The following is a 17,272-nucleotide window of genomic DNA, read 5'->3' on the forward strand; positions in this document are numbered from 1 at the left end:
ATCTGCCCTCTTTTTGTTGGTTTCTCTGCTTCCAGGGCCAAGGTCCTCCTGACTGCTAAGATAGTTTACTCCCAGGCTACCAGGAATGCTGTCACCCCCACCTCACTTGTTTATAATCTGTGACTTTTCTAATATTTGTCAGTTCCGAAGAAGGGTCACTGACCCGAAACGTTAACTCTGCTTCTCTTTCCACAGATGCTGCCAGACCTGCTGAGTGAATCCAGCATTTCTTGTTTTTGTTTCAGATTTCCAGCATCCGCAGTATTTTGCTTTTATTTTAGTGTTTAATTCACTGCCACTTCTCTTCCAGGAATGCCTACCTTGAAGAAGTTCTGCTCTTCTCTCCGACGGGATTTTCGTTTGTCTCTTTTACCTTGTTCACCTTCATTGCTTTCTATTTCCCTCCTGGTGTTTGATAAGGTATCTACCAAAACCCGTTTTCACAGCCACATCTCCTTCCTCAGTGACTGTCTCCGGCTCCGACTGATTCCACGTGGATTCCAACTGCAGTTTCACCCATCATGCTTTGAAACCACCCAGGATCACAGGTATCTCCGAGAAATACAACGTTCCTCGGACTGCTAGTCTCGCCGCATCCTGAGATCCACTCTCAGTGCTATGCGCCGCCATATGCACACACTGGACCTCTCTCTCCAGCAGCACCGTCTCACCTTATCTCAAATTTGTTCTACTCCGCAGTTTCATCTCATCTTACGTCTCATCCGACGCATTAACAAAAAACTTTTTTTCTTCCTTTCAGGTGTTAAGGAACGCAAGCTCCAGCAGCTGATGGGGACTAATGCCCCTCCAGATCCTCCTTCCGCTTCACTTCCCTCTGACCCCACCCCTTCTGATCTGACCCCTTGCCGTGTATTCACTATACCCTCTGACCTCCCCCTCTCTGATGCTGAGCGTTCTGTACTCAGCAAAGGTCTCAGTTTTATCCCCTTACGCCCCCACCTTAATGAATTTCGCGCTCGGCATGACGTTGAGCTCTTCTTCCGTCGCCTCCGCCTCCGGGCTCACTTCTTCGACCAGGAGTCCTCCCCCCGACCAGCAGACCCATTCACCCGCCTCCAGCATTCTCCCTCTACCTGGACCCCTCACCCTGGCCTCTTACCCGCTCTTGATCTCTTCATTGAAAACTGTCGGCGAGACATTGGTCGTCTCAATTTCTCTGCCCCCCTCACTCACTCTAACCTGTTCCCCTCTGAACTTGAGGCACTCCGTTCTCTCAGGTCTAACCCCGACATGGTCATCAAACCTGCAGACAAGTGTGGTGCTGTTGTTGTATGGCGTACCGACCTCTACCTTGCAGAAGCTCAACGCCAACTCACAGACACCTCTTCCTACCTCCCTCTGGACCATGACCCCACCACCGAACATCAAGCCACCGTCCAAAGGACTGTCACTGACCTCATCTCCTCTGGAGATCTTCCCTCTACAGCTTCCAACCTCATAGTCCCGCAACCCCGGACAGCCCGCTTCTACCTCCTTCCCAAAATCCACAAACGGGACTGTCCTGGCAGACCCATTGTGTCAGCCTGCTCCTGCCCAACTGAACTTATTTCTTCCTATCTAGACTCTATCTTTTCTCCGCTGGTCCAGTCTCTTCCCACCTACATCCGTGACTCTTCTGACGCCCTACGTCATTTTGACAATTTCCAGTTTCCTGGTCCCAACCGCCTCCTCTTCACTATGGACGTCCAATCGCTCTACACCTCCATCCCCCACCAGGATGGTTTGAGAGCTCTCCGCTTCTTCCTGGAACAGAGGCCCAACCAGTCCCCATCCACCAACACCCTCCTCCGCCTGGCTGAACTTGTTCTCACATTGAACAACTTCTCCTTCAACTCCATGCATTTCCTTCAAGTAAAAGGTGTCGCTATGGGTACCCGCATGGGTCCTAGTTATGCCTGTCTTTTTGTGGGATATGTCGAGCATTCTTTGTTCCAGTCCTGCTCAGGCCTCCTCCCCCAACTCTTTTTCCGGTACATTGATGACTGTATCGGTGCCGTTTCCTGCTCCCGCCCCGAACTAGAAAACTTTATCAACTTTGCTTCCAATTTCCACCCTTCTCTCACCTTTACATGGTCCATCTCTGACACTTCCCTTCCCTTCCTCGACTTCTCTGTCTCCATCTCTGGGGATAGGTTGTCTACCAATATCCATTATAAGCCCACTGACTCCCACAGCTACCTCGACTACACTTCTTCACACCCTACCTCCTGTAAGGACTCCATTCCATTCTCCCAGTTTCTCCGTCTCCGACGCATCTGCTCTGATGATGCTACCTTCCATGACGGTGCTTCTGATATGACCTCCTTTTTCCTCAACCGAGGATTTCCCCCCACTGTGGTTGACAGGGCCCTCAACCGTGTCCGACCCATTCCCCGCACCTCTACCCTCACCCCTTCCCCTCCCTCCCAGAACCGTGACAGGGTTCCCCTTGTCCTCACTTTTCATCCCACCAGCCTCCATATCCAAAGGATCATCCTCCGCCATTTTCGCCACCTCCAGCGTGATGCCACTACCAGTCGCATCTTCCCCTCCCTTCCCCTGTCAGCATTCCGAAGGGATCGTTCCCTCCGCGACACCCTGGTCCACTCCTCCATTACCCCCACCACCTCGTCCCCGTCCCAGGGCACCTTCCCTTGCAATCGCAGGAGGTGTAATACCTGTCCCTTTACCTCCTCTCTCCTTACTATCCCAGGCCCCAAACACTCCTTTCAGGTGAAGCAGCGATTTACTTGTACTTCTTTCAATGTAGTATACTGTATTCGCTGCTCACAGTGTGGTCTCCTCTACATTGGGGAGACCAAGCGCAGACTGGGTGACCGCTTTGCGGAACATCTCCGCTCAGTCCGCAAGCAGGACCCTGAGCTTCCGGTTGCTTGCCATTTCAACACTCCCCCCTGCTCTCATGCTCACATCTCTGTCCTGGGATTGCTGCAGTGTTCCAGTGAACATCAACGCAAGCTCGAGGAACAGCATCTCATCTACCGATTAGGCACACTACAGCCTGCCGGTCTGAACATTGAGTTCAATAATTTCAGAGCATGACAGCCCCCCACTTTACTTTCATTTTTAGTCATTTTTAGTTATTTTTTCTTCCTTTTTTTTTGGCATTCCTTTTTACATTTTTTACAATCTTTTTTTGTATTTATTTCAGTTCATCTTAGTTTGTTCAGTTTGCTCACCCACTGTTTTTTTCAGGTTGTTTTTCTTCAGGTTTGCACTTGCTGATGTTCAATATTCAGTATATTCACACCTAATCTGTACTAATGCTTTGTCTTTCAACACACCATTAACATATTGTTTGCCTTTGCTCCGTGACCTTTTGGTCAGCTATGTGGCCTGGTCCAATCTGCACCTTCTCCTTTGTTATCTCTTGCCCAACCCCCACCTCACTTGTTTATAATCTGTGACTTATCTAATATTTGTCAGTTCCGAAGAAGGGTCACTGACCCGAAACGTTAACTCTGCTTCTCTTTCCACAGATGCTGCCAGACCTGCTGAGTGAATCCAGCATTTCTTGTTTTTGTACCAGGAATGCTGTCTCTGTCTGTCTATTCAGTCTAGTGTGAGAGCAGCCCAGTGGAGATACACGTGCTTATTTTTCCTCTCGCACAATGAGATGCTTGGTCTCTAGTCTCAGCCACAGTCGCAGCACAGCTAGGTTTGGCTAACTAGCAGAGTGGAGGAATCAAACTTGCATCTCTCCACTTGGTGTTATGCACTGATGTTTCAATACCTTATAAAGGAATATCATATAGGAATCAGCATTGCACAATGATCCCTTAACCAATCAGCATAGAAATGTCACCAGGATGACATTTCTGTGTTTTATTCGTTATATGTTTCTGAATGTTGAAATACTGAGCATGGCATCTTTCATAAAACTGGTAAACTACCTGGCCAATGTACATCAGAGGATAAAACAATTAACTTACTTCATATTCTGCTTCCTCATCTATCACTTTGGATGTGGTCTTCTCAGCTGTCTCAATTGAAATGACTGTGGGTTCTGGAGTAGTTGCAATGCTGGGAGGTGTTGGATCAGTGGACTGCTGGGAAATGATTGTGCTTGTTTCTTTCTCCTTCTGAGCTGGAGTATCTTCCTGTGCCTCCATCACAGCAACAAGTTTAGCCCTCTTCTCAGCCTGCGGATAGGAAAGGGGTGGTAGTATGGGGAAGGAAGGGTATCGGTTAGAATAAATATAAATAAGTGAGGGCTTTAACAAATGTCTGCACGACTGAGAGAAAAATATACTTTGTACTTTCTAACATGGAGCTTCATTGTGAAATATAACTATTTAGCAATTCTTTTTTAACTGCAGTACATTAATTGTATAAAATATTAACTCTATTGATGTGAGCCTTTTCCTTAGAGATATTACCATTTAAATTGTGCATTGTGCAAATTTTTCAAGCTGTTTTCTTTTGAAAAAAATAAGACATGAAAGAGTAAGTCTGTGGGAAAAGCATTTCCTGTTTGTCTAAAAATATTCAACAGGTTCAACGAAGGCAAGCAGCTGTGCTCCATAGATTGTTAAGACCAAAGTTGGATGCCTAAAACATCCCTAAGGTCAAGTTAATCTCACAAGTGGAAAATGGAAATTAGGCAGAACAACTCCATGAATTCTTGCGTATCTCCAAGTGGAAGGTTATACAGTGTATTGCAGAGATCTAGGAGTATGGAACTTGCCTGCCTTCTTGTCAGGTAATGCTGTACCAGATTTGGGGCTTGATTTTATTTGCCTTTGGAGATGGGCTGGGAGGGTGTGGCACACAAGATGGCATGGGATGGCATGCCCAATGTTGTCCTGCCTCCATGCCATTTTGTCTGCAAAGGGCACAAGAAGTCTGCTGAGAGGCCAATTAAACCACTTGACTTAAGGGGCGCTTCCTACATTCGCTGCCATTTAGCCAACATTGAAGGGGCCCGCCACCATGTGCAGACACCACCAGGTGAGACTTAGCAGCCTCCTAGTGGGCTCGGGAGTGGGGATGGCAAGTCCCTCCCCTGGGGGCAATCCCATTGCCCACAGATGGCCCCCCGGTGACGATGGCTGCACTTACAGCAAGACCCAAACCCCGCCCTCACCAACCACACCTCCAACCCCTCGCCAGGGTCCACATGACTGGCCCCAGCAATCCCCACCCCACTTGCTTTGGGCCTGGGGCCTCCTCTATTTTTGCTGCTCTGGGCCTCCTGCAGTACCAGCAGTAGCCACCTCTCCCAGTCACTGCTAGTACTTCTGAGCTGTTAGCGCTCTGACTGGCCAGCAGCTCTTTTGACGGGAGGCGGGATCGTATCCCTTAAAGGAGATGGCATCCCTGACAACGGGCAGTGAATTACCTGCCCGTCGCTGAATTCGGCTGGGAGTCCGATAGAGGGCCAAGTCGGGGTTGCCCCCAACCACCACCACCTCCCGCCTCCCCCACCCGCCAGGACCCCTGTCACCAAAATAAAATTCAACTCGCAGTGATGTGATGGACATGCATCTCTGGACTTGGCTTCAAATTCAACCTAGCCCAATAAAATTCAATAAATTGAGTTTGGGCAATTTCAGTTCCTTTCCGGATAGGAAGTTAACCTTAATTTAGCACTAACTTGTATCAAATTGCCAGGCTTGATTGGAGAAGCCACGATGGCTTGTGTGGGAAAGGTATACGTCACAATGATACTATAAAGAGTGCTCTTAGGAGTTTGGGGTTCAAGCTATACTTGGCATAGAATACAGGGATACCAGGAATTGAACCTGAGACTTTCTGTTCTGTATGACTTAGATCAAATTTTGCCATTGGCAAAACTAAGTTACAATATTTTATGATATGCATTGAACCAGGCTATACGTTTGGTTCCCCATAATGGAAAGTATTCTATTCTCCAGCACTAACACCAATTGCCACAATGACAAAAAATTCATAAAGAATGAAAAAAAATCATGTTGGAAGGGTATCTGAAAACTAGAGTGGAGAAGAACAGATAATTTTAAGTCAAGTGGAAAATACTGGCGATGCCCATAAAGTATTTTTAATTGTAGAAATGTTAAATTGGATGCCGTATAATTACACAAAAACCTGGATCTGGAAATGAATGTAAAGCATAAATGGGACCTTATTGAAAAGAGCTAACTTTTTTTAAACTGATGCAATATATGTAGTGTGCACAGTGTGCTGAAATTTGTCATTAAATGTTCTTTTAGGCAAAATGAGGCAGTACAAAGCAGTATGGAAATGTTATACACTCAAACAATCCATAACACACACAAGATTTCCTGAATTGCCATTTGGGAAACAGCATGCTCCGAAGGACTATTCATTTATAGGCCATATCAAAATACCCACCTGCCATACCTACCCTTTAAATTAATGCCTTAAATTAAATTTAAATAAGAACAGATGTTATCCCACCAATCTGCTTCTGTTCATCCCCAAGAAAGATACATTAAATACAAGAGTAAGCCACTGTCCTGCTGTTTTATTTTGTTAGCTATTTTCCAGGTGTGTTTCACTGTTCTGCTTTTACATTGGAAATGTTTTTTGATATATTGATATGTTTCATAAGATCCAAACTTTCGAAATGCAAGGATTCCTTCAAAGTTTCTCTTTACTTGAAACCTGTTTTCATGTAAGTGTCAATTGATGACTAGACTATAGGCAAACCATGAACAGCTGTGTTTTCCTGCACTGATGCACACACAAGAACATTTTTTACTGTTCTTTTTTATCCTTTCCTGTAATATTACCATCCTCTGGTACCTCACCCAAGTATCTTCTCTTCATCTATGAGCTTAGACTGTGAGTGTTGGCAGGATATTTGACTGTGAAGTGGCATTCCAGCTCAGCCTGATACTAACTTCCACCCACCTACACTTCCCAACACGAGTCACTGGACAGAAACTCTGGATGTATATTTTCCCACTTCATAGTCCAACATAGTCTGGCTTAGATCAGCTAAGCAGCACATAACCAGGGATGGAACCTGAGACTTTCTGGTCTGTATGGCTTAGATTGAATTTACAGAAGTCAACCATTAGAAAAATTAAATTACAACATTTTATGATGCAATAGCACAGGAAGGATTATTCTCCAACTCGGTGCTAATCTCTGAAAATGAATCCACACTTGACTTCATTACTATGCACTTAAATGTCATTAAATTAGGACAAACTGATAGTCATCAGAAAGTAGTTCGGAAAATAGGGCGGCACAGTGGCGCAGTGGTTATCACCGCAGCCTCACAGCTCCAGTGACCCGGGTTCAATTCTGGGTATTGCCTGTGTGGAGTTTGCAAGTTCTCCCTGTGTCTGCGTGGGTTTTCGCCGGGTGCTCCGGTTTCCTCCCACAGCCAAAGACTTGCAGGTTGATAGGTAAATTGGCCATTATAAATTGCCCCTAGTATAGGTAGGTGGTAGGGGAATATAGGAAAGGTGGGGATGTGGTAGGAATATGGGATTAGTGTAGGATTAGAATAAATGGGTGGTTGATGTTCAGCACAGACTCGGTGGGCCGAAGGGCCTGTTTCAGTGCTGTATCTCTAAATAAATAAGATGTTTATGCCCACATAGAGCTTCCTCTTAAGGATGAAACACATTCATCTAAATAATGTTGTGAGATGTAGCTGGGGATTTGACTTCTGTTCCATACATGTAAGTTCTTTGGTGGAGAAGTCTGTGAGCAACTGATCAATTTTCACATATGTTAAAGAAATCCATACGGAACCAAATAATGTGGAATAGTCATTTGTAAAGTTTGGGAATGAAATTAGCTGTTTGATAAAGATGTTTATGCCTTTAACCATGAACTGCATAATTACTGCCTTATTTAGGTTTGATGAGGAACGATCATTTCTCAATTAATAGAAATATTTGCATAGTCCAAAAGCTGCAATAGAAAATGTATTTACCTGGATAGGTCTCAAAATAGATGGCTTCTGCAGGCCAGTGGACAATTCAAATTATTTTCTCCAATGCACACTGCAACCCTCTGTTCTGAACACTGACTTGAGTAACTTTAGACTTTAAACGTATCTTCATTTTCAAACTGGTTTTAATTGACCCCTAGGTTTTCCAATTTTTGTTTGTACCTATTTCCCAAGCCTCCCATTTCCTTAGATATTTAAACATTCATTTTTAATTTATGATTTAATGCTTCTGCCTATTAGTTGACTGAGATGATGAGTGACATTCTTCCACCGATGTTTCCTTTCTAAAATAAAAACAGAAAATGCTGGAAATACTCAGCTGGTTAGGCAGCATCTGTGGAGAGAGAAACATAAGGCTAGATTTTATGTTGGAGGTGGGGCTCCTGGTGCTTGGCCAAAAAGGCAGGGGTAGCCCCGCCTCGGCCTTTTCGCACTTGTGCCCCGGCCCCTGGAACGATCCTCCGGTCTTTTAAGCTTCAAGTTTCCCATGCCAGGATCACCGTTCCATTAAAGACAAGCTCCTCCAGGAGCTGTCGGTCAATCAGAGGACCAGCAGCTCAGCAGTATTGGCAGCGCCACCAGGAGCGGTGGCCGCTGCCGGTACTGCAGAGGCCTTGGACCCTGACCCAGCGCTGGAAAGTCAAACCAGAGGTATGTGAAGTGCGGCCAGTCCAGAAGGCCTCGGCGAGGGGGTGGGGGCTGGTCGTGCAGTCCAAGGGGAGGGGGGGGGTGGTTCCCAGAGGGTAAAGTTGTTCCCGCAGGGAATCCTCCCTGCCTACAACAGAGGGACCACCCCCCAAGCCCACAGGGAGGGTGCCTCGTGTTACAAGGTGTCCTCCCCACGTGGCGGAGGTCCACCAACTGCTGGCAAGATCTCAGCTGCAGCAGCAGGCAGAGGCCCTTAATTGGACGTTAATAGGCCACAACAGCCACAGTTGCCTCTGGGCAGGAAGGCCGTCGTTGGCCTATCCCGCAACTGTGAAAATCGCTTGTCGACGGGGAGGTGACAGGCCCTCCACAACTCCCTCCCCGTAACCCCGGCCACCCGTCGAAATACTCCATGCCCTGCTGCCTCCGATCCCGCCTCAGGGGGCCAGATAAAATCCCAGCCATAGTTACCGTTTCAGGTCAAGGACCTTTCATAAGAACATAAGAACTAGGAGCAGGAGTAGGCAATTCAGCCCCTCGAGCCTGCTCCGCCATTCTATACGATCCCGGCTGATCCTATCTTGGCCTCAACTCCACTTTCCTGCCCATTCTCCATAACCCGTCAACCCATTTCTAATTAAAAATCTGTTTATCTCCTCCTTAAATTTAATCAATGTCCCGGCATCCACTGTACTCCGGGGTAGTGAATTCCACAGATTCACGACCCTTTGAGAGAAGTAATTTCTCCTCATCTCTGTTTTAAATCTGCTACCCTTTATCCTAAAACTATGACCTCTCATTCTAGATTGCCCCACAAGAGGAAACATCCTCTCTATATCTACTTTGTCAATCCCCTTAATCATCTTATATACCTCAATTAGATCTCCTCTCATTCTTCTAAACTCCAGAGAGCAAAGGCCTAAACTGCTCAATCTCTCTTCATAAGACAAGCCCCCCATCTCTGGAATCAATCTAGTGAACCTCCTCTGAACTGCCTCCAATGCAGCTACATCCTTTCTCAAGGGGACTAAAACTGTACGCAATACTCCAGGTGCGGTCTCACCAATGCCTTGTACAGTTGCAGCAACACTTCCCTACTTTTATACTCTACTCCTTTAGCAATAAATACCAAAATTCCATTTGCCTTCCTTATCACCTGCTGTACCTGCAAACTAGTTTTCTGCGATTCATGCACGAGGACACCCAGATCCCTCTGCATCGAAGCACTCTGAAGATTCTCTCCATTTAGATAATAATTTGCCTTTCTATTCTTCCGACCAAAATGGATAACCTCACACTTATCCATGTTAAAATCCATCTGCCAAATTTTGGTCTATTTATCTAATCTATCCATATCCATTTGTAGATTTCTTATTTCTTTATTGCAACTTACTATCCCACCTATTTTAGTGTCATCTGCAAATTTGGCTATAGTACCTTCTATCCCTGCATCCAAGTCATTTATATAGATTGTAAATAGTTGGGGCCCAAGGACAGAACCCTGTGGCACCCCACTAGTTACATCTTGCCAACCAGAAAAGACCCATTTATCCCGATTCTCTGTTTTTTGTTGGTGAGCCAACCTTCTATCCAAGCTAATAAATTGCCCCTAACCCATGTGATCTTACCTTGTGTATTAACCTTTTGTGCGGCACCTTATCAAATGCCTTCTGGAAGTCCAGATATACTACATCTACAGGATCCCCATTATCCACTTTGCTTGTTACAGCTTCGAAGAACTCTAGCAAATTAGTCAAACACGATTTACCCTTCATAAAACCATGTTAACTCTGATGGATTGCATTTTGACTTTCTAAATGTCCTGTTATTACTTTGTTAATAATGGATTCTAACAGTTTCCCAACAACAGTGGCGCAGTGGTTAGCACCGCAGCCTCACAGCTCCAGCGACCCGGGTTCAATTCTGGGTACTGCCTGTGTGGAGTTTGCAAGTTCTCCCTGTGTCTGCGTGGGTTTCCTCCGGGTGCTCCGGTTTCCTCCCACATGCCAAAGACTTGCAGGTTGATAGGTAAATTGGCCATTAGCAATTGCCCCTAGTATAGGTAGGTGGTAGGGAAATATAGGGACAGGTGGGGATGTGGTAGGAATATGGAATTAGTGTAGGATTAGTATAAATGGGTGGTTGATGGTCGGCCCAGACCCGGTGGGCCGAAGGGCCTGTTTCAGTGCTGTATCTCTAAACTAAACTAACTGGTCTATAGTTTTCTACCTTCTGCCTCCCTTTTTGAATAAGGGCATTACATTAGCTTTTTTCCAATCCACTGGCACCTTTCCCGTATCCAGAGAATTTTGGAATATTATAATCAATGGATCCACTATCTCCACTGCCACTTCCTTTAAGACCCTAGGATATAGGTCATCAGGCCCTGGGGACCTGTTTGCCTTCAATCCCAATAGTTTGCTCAGTACTTTTTCCCTAGTGATGATGATTGTTCTAAGTTCCTCACTTTCTATAACCTCTGCAGTACCTGGTACTATTGGGATGGTACTAGTGTCCTTCACTGTGAAAACGGAAGCAAAATACTGATTTAGTGTCTCTGCCATTTCTATGTTCCCTTCTATTAACTCCCCAGTCTCATCCTCCAACGGACCAACATTCACTTTAGCTATTCTCTTCCCTTTTATATACTTACAGAAGCTTTTGCTATCCGTTTTTATATTTTGTGCTAGTTTTCTTTCATAATTTACCTTTGCTCTTTTTATTACTTTTTTAGTAACCCTTTGTTGATCTTTAAAAGTTTCCCAATCTTCCAGCCTGCCACTGGCATTTGCAATATGGTATGCCTTAGTTTTTGTCTTTATGTTATCCTTAACTTCCTTACTTAGCCATGGATGTTTTTTCCCCCTCCTAGAATCTTTCTTCCTCTCTGGAATATATTTTAGTTGGGATAAATTGAATACCTCCTTAAACATCTGCCACTGCTCGTCAACTGTCCTACCTTGTAGTCTTCCTGCCCAGTCCACTAGGGCCAAATCTGTCCTCATGCCTGTATAATTACCTTTGTTTAACTCCAGAACGCTCGTGTGGAACTCCAGCTTCTCGCACTCAAACTGAATTTGAAATTCTAGCATGCTATGATCACTTTTCCTAAAGGATCCTTAACAATGAGATCATTTATTAATCCCACCTCATTACACAACACCAAATCTAGAATCGCCTGCTCGCTGGCTGGTTCCACATCATATTGCTCCAAATAACAATCTCCAATACATTCAATGAACTTTCCCTCGAGGCTACCCTTGCCAATTTGACTAATCCAGTCTATATGCATATTAAAATCCCCCATGATTATTGCCGTATCTTTCTTACAAGCCCTCAGTATTTCCTGGTTTATACTGTGCTCCACTGCGGAACTACTGTTTGGGGACCTATAGATTACTCCCACCAGGGACTTCTTTCCCTTGTTATTTCTTATTTCTACCCAGACTGATTCTACCCCTTGATCTCCAGTGCCGATATCGTTTCTCACTACACGCTGATCTCTTCCTTCACTAACAAAGCTACACCGCCTCCTTTTCCTTCCTGTCTACCCTTCCGAAACACTGAGTACCCTTGGATATTCAATTCCAAACCTGGTTTCCCTGCAACTACGTCTCAGTAATCGCCACTAAATCATACCCACTTGTCTCTATTTGCGCTGTTAACTCATTTATTTTATTCCGAATACTTTGTGCATTCAGATACAAAGCCTTTAAGTTTGTTCTATTATTAAATTTCCCTACTCTTGTACGATTCCTTGGTGCAGTATGATGTTCACACATTCTAATGAAAGCTCATCAATCTGAAACATTAACTCTGTTACTCTCTCCAAAGATGCTGCCCGACCTGCTGAGTGTTACCTGTGCCTTTTGGTCTCAATCAAAATTATTTACAGCCGTCAACAAAAAGTATTTAAATACAATGTATTGAGACTATGTACCAAAAACTCAGATCATCATATTTTGTCACTCAAATCGTACACTGAGTGAATAACATCGCATGTCTCTTCTTTTACATTTTAGTTATGGTATTGTGCTAAGTATATTGAAAATTCATGTATGTAATATAACAGGAGCTGTGACTATTGTTCTAAAGGCTGAACAGGAGTAGAAGTGCAATTTTTAAAGAAATATTTGTATTAGCACTGGGTGTTTTAATCATATACATTTGTTTATGTGATGAGGTGGTCAGCAATTTGGTTTCAATACAGCATTTCTCCATCTAAAGTAGTTATGACTACCAGACATGCAGAGATTTGTCATATGTCATGGCAGTGGTGATTGTAAGGTTGAATGTCGAGATTTTATTCTATGAAAATGGTTAAATTGCTGTCCAAACTACATTAATAGCATGGTGCTGTTCTCCAACAGGTCCGCTGCAGCATTAACCATATGTATTATATTATGTAAACCCATTGTTCAATTCACATAGAATATTCCCGGCCAAAAAAAACTTAGTTTGGATTGCATAGCCATGGAGTGAGTTAAAGAGGAATATAAAATACTAAGGCATGATGGATTTCAAAAAGCTTTGAAATTTTGCTGTTAATGTTTATGAACAACTTACCTCATAATGAATTACACCCATGTAATTCGGTCCCTGGCAAAAATTGCTTTACAAGTGGTGAATTTATCCAAAGAGATTATTTTTATTGATGTGAAAGTGCTGGCACATAATAGGGAGTTTAAGGGATTTTGGGGTAAAGTTTAAACACCACCACCTGGGCAGTATTCTGGCAGAGCAGATTGCCTGCCTGTTGTAGAACTACCTGATATTCATTCTATTCAAATAAATTGACCTGAACCACGCATCATTTTCATCATGATGACATACATAATCTTCTATTAGGTGGTAGACAGAACAAGAAATAAAAAAAATTGAGAACAAGGCAACATGTGAAATTAGCACACCTGTTCATATGGAGGATAAATGCCAACACAGATAGTTTGCAATCAATTGCTTATTTTCTTGTTCCAATTTTTATATAATCGAATCGCCCCAAAATATGGGCATGGGGATAGCAAGGTGTGATTAACACATGCACATTAATTGCACTGCAGGCAGCATGCAAACTTCCTGCTTCCTGCTCATTTCAATGATCTCTGCAACCAGCCAGCAGTAAGTACATGGTTCATTGGGTGAACGCATCACCAGAGTGCCAAAAATTGTATCTTGCTAGCAGCAGTTCAAGCTACCCTGCACTGCTTAAAGCTAGCTTTCACCATTTAAAGGGGAGGTACATGGTGACTGGAGCAGGTGCTGTTTCATGGTTGAAGTGAATTTGACCTGGGAAAGAGTGACGAATGCCACAACAGAGAGACAGCCGGCTCCAAGGTTTTCAGACATAGTACTGAAGATCTTCGTGGAAGAGGTGGAAAGGAGAGGAGTATCTTCAGGATGCCAGGAGGCACCCTCTCAGACACACAATCAAAAGGCAGTGGGAACAGATAGGGATAACAGAAGTCAAGCCTCGAGGACCTGGATGCAGTGCTGCAAGAAGTTCAATAACCTCACACAAGTGGTCAAGTGTCAGTAAATGGATCTTCAAATGCCAACTGCACCACCAGCTGAAGACACTCCTCAAATCACCATTCCACTATCAATTATCTAGAACAATTTCTATCAATCAGAACTCATAGCTAACATTCATATACTTCACCTCACCCTCACACACTTAGCACTGCTGCAAGCCTCACACCCACATCTTACTGCCTGCAGACACTGCCAATATCAGTCAAACAGATTGCATGACATTCACTGACACACTTCCCACTCTCTTGCAGGACAAGGTGGCGCACAACTGGAAACTGCAGGAGCTAACCACCATGGAGGAGAAGGTGCTGGCCATTATTGGGAAGGTCATTGCTGAGGCTGTGGCAGCAGCAGGGCTGTAACCATCAAATGTCACGATATCCTAATACCTAATCGTCCTTCTCACATCCCATTTTCCCCTCATTCTTGACACTGTCTTCTGACTTACAAGCTGTAGGTGGTGTAAGCTTGCACCTTATATTCTCCACTTACCCACAGCACAACCTTATTCTTCTGCTTATTTCCTTTCACATACCCAACCCGGCCAGACAGTGGAGGAAAACCAAGAGAGTTATGATGAAGACACAGCACCATCACTTGATTTCAAACTTGCAGACACTAGCTCATATGCTGACAGAAGCGCGCATCTTAGAATCTAGATTAGAGGCAGGATGTGCAAATGGTGAGACACCGAGCATGAGTGAGCTGCAGCCAGGGCAGGGGGGCAAGGATAGTGCAGGTGCCAGCTCATGGAGGGCGAGGCCACCCACGGTTTCGGCAGCAGAGGATTCAGTTAAGGATTTTGATGGGGCAGCCTACAGAAGAATGCTGATGGGCATGCACAACAAAATGCTTGGTGCATTGGGAAGCCTGCCAGAAAGCCTGCAGCCAATGTCAAAGAGCGTGAAGGGGTCTGGCACCAACTCAGCACAGGACTTTGTGCAGAGCTTGGAGCCCATCCTTTACAGCAATGGAAGTGGTGGGCAATTCCATTCTCACACTTGTGGATCCAAACATGATGCAGTGTCTGATGAAAGTTCAGACTGCTGATATGCAAGTTCAGCTGGCTGTCATACCAGCTGAGACTATGGCCATCATGGCTGTGGATGATAGTGTTCAAAGAGGCTTGCAGGGTGTCACAGAAATCCAGCTATATGCCCTCTAACAAATTATTAGGATTTCTGAGGCACCATCTCAGGGGAGTGACAGTGGCTCCGCGAGCACAAACCTGCTGTCCTCTCTGAGGAACACAGCATTCGTCCTCCAACACCACCACTCCGCCAGTGCCTTTGCTTTTGCCTGTCAGCTAACCCCTGCCGAGATGGTGCAGTCTGGAGTAGGGCATTCTAGGCCCAAATCTCAAGCTCATCCTCCAAAACTATCTGCAGACTTCTCCACTGAAAGTCATCAGCCTTATACCAGCTATGCAGACCATGACGAATCTCATCATCTGTTGTTCTGAGTACTACAGGGCTTCTCTGGAGCAGGCCAGGCAGCAGAAGCGTTGTTTCAGTATGCGATTGGTCTGCTTAATTACATTTCGTTTGACAACATGGCTTTCATCGTAAGTTGGGTTGAGTTGGTTGTGCACCAGAGTCATCAGCCATGTCTTATGTGGATAGCCTTTATTGTGCTGCAGGTTTGCTGTGGTAGCTCAAATGCAGCTGGTACAGCAGAATGCTGCAGGATGAAGGCATCATGACTGCTGCCAGTATACCGGGCATTGACCTGCATGATTTGTTGCCTACGGCCACACACCAGCTGGATGCTGCGAGAGTGGAATCCCTTTCCGTTCCATTATAGGGCAGAGTTGGCATGCAAAGAAATGTACATTCAGTCAACGGCACCCTGCACAATGGGGAAGCCTGCAATCCTAGCAAAACCGCATGCATCTGGCAAGACAGAACGAACTGTCTTTAGGTCTCTTTGAATAGAGAGCCTCAGTGACCTCCCTTATGCAACGGTGCACATCAAACTGAGAGACATTGTCTCCAGCCTGGAAGGAGCCAGACGCATAAAAGTGCATTGCCACAGTCACCTTCACAGCCACTGGCAATGTTGTCCATGCCCTGCACTGAAGTTGCAGTTGTGGCTGCAGCAGGAGGCAGATTTCTGGTGAGAACATCTTTATTGAAGCACTGACGTCTCACACCTTGTTCCAAGTGGGAGAATTGCTCCCTGAAAACACTGAGCGGATACAGCCTCCTGCTTACAGTCCCACTGCCCTCCTCATTTTTTCAGCATCTCTTGCTCTCTATGGCCTCTATTCATTCTCTAAGCCATGCAGTATTCCAATGGGAAATGCCTACTACACCACCCATGCCTCGAGCAACTGGTGTGTACAGAAAACTTGAAGTGAGCAAAATATCCTCCAGCACCTTCTACACCAGTCCCTGTGGGATTTTTCCAACTTGAAACAATGATAGAAAGCCCCAAACACATGTAGAAACATAGTAGCAGCCAGAGAAATTTAGCAACAACTACCCTATAAGTTGTTGATGATCCCTCTAAGTTGCTGATGGGGGCTCATTCCTGCTGCTGAACATGTGTTCAGCTGTGCAAGGTTAACAGTGGATGATAGTTGGAGCGTTGAGCTCCAAAATGGCATCGCTGGTGTCAAATCAGCATTGCATGCTGGTTGACGTCATGATCTGTTACTCTGCATACTTCTGGCGGGCATTCACTGCATGTGTGCTAATGCTTGTACCAATATAGTGCCTGGTGCAATTCAATCCGCAAGTGTGCATCCTGTTATGGATGCCATTTTGGAATTCTAAGGGTATTTCTGGAGCCCAAAAGATGGGTGCTAACAAGCCCAATTTCTCGTCCAAACTGTGTTAACTTGAATTGCATTATGACATCGCTTATAAACAAAAAATGTCTGAAACACATAAAGGAAGAGAAACATTTTAACTCTATTAAGATTGATACATTTCAGGGAAAGCTAGATACGCACATGAAGGAGAAGGGAATAGAAGGTTATCCTGATAAGTTTAGATGAAGTAGGCTGGAAGAAGACTTGTGTGGAGCATAGACATCAGCATGGGACTGTTGGCCGAATGGCCTGTTTCTGGGCTGTTTTCCTTGGAGAAAAGAAGACTGAGAGGAGATTTGATAGAGATATTCAAAATCATGAGGGGTCTGGACAGAGTGGATAGG

General features: G+C 45.0%; 1 protein-coding gene across 7 annotated transcripts in view; it reads right to left on the minus strand.

Annotated features, from left to right (window-relative positions):
• The window catches only part of dnmt3ab (DNA (cytosine-5-)-methyltransferase 3 alpha b), a 718,146-nt gene that overhangs the window by 229,274 nt on the left and 471,600 nt on the right, over positions 1-17,272 (minus strand). For all 7 annotated transcript variants that reach the window (XM_068023838.1, XM_068023830.1, XM_068023822.1 and 4 more), the window contains one exon: positions 3,954-4,163. In XM_068023838.1, coding sequence (XP_067879939.1) covers positions 3,954-4,163 — 210 coding nt within the window. The remainder of the gene's footprint in view (positions 1-3,953; positions 4,164-17,272) is intronic.

The sequence above is a fragment of the Heterodontus francisci genome, chromosome 3, assembly GCF_036365525.1.
Source record: "Heterodontus francisci isolate sHetFra1 chromosome 3, sHetFra1.hap1, whole genome shotgun sequence".
NCBI lineage: Eukaryota > Metazoa > Chordata > Chondrichthyes > Heterodontiformes > Heterodontidae > Heterodontus > Heterodontus francisci.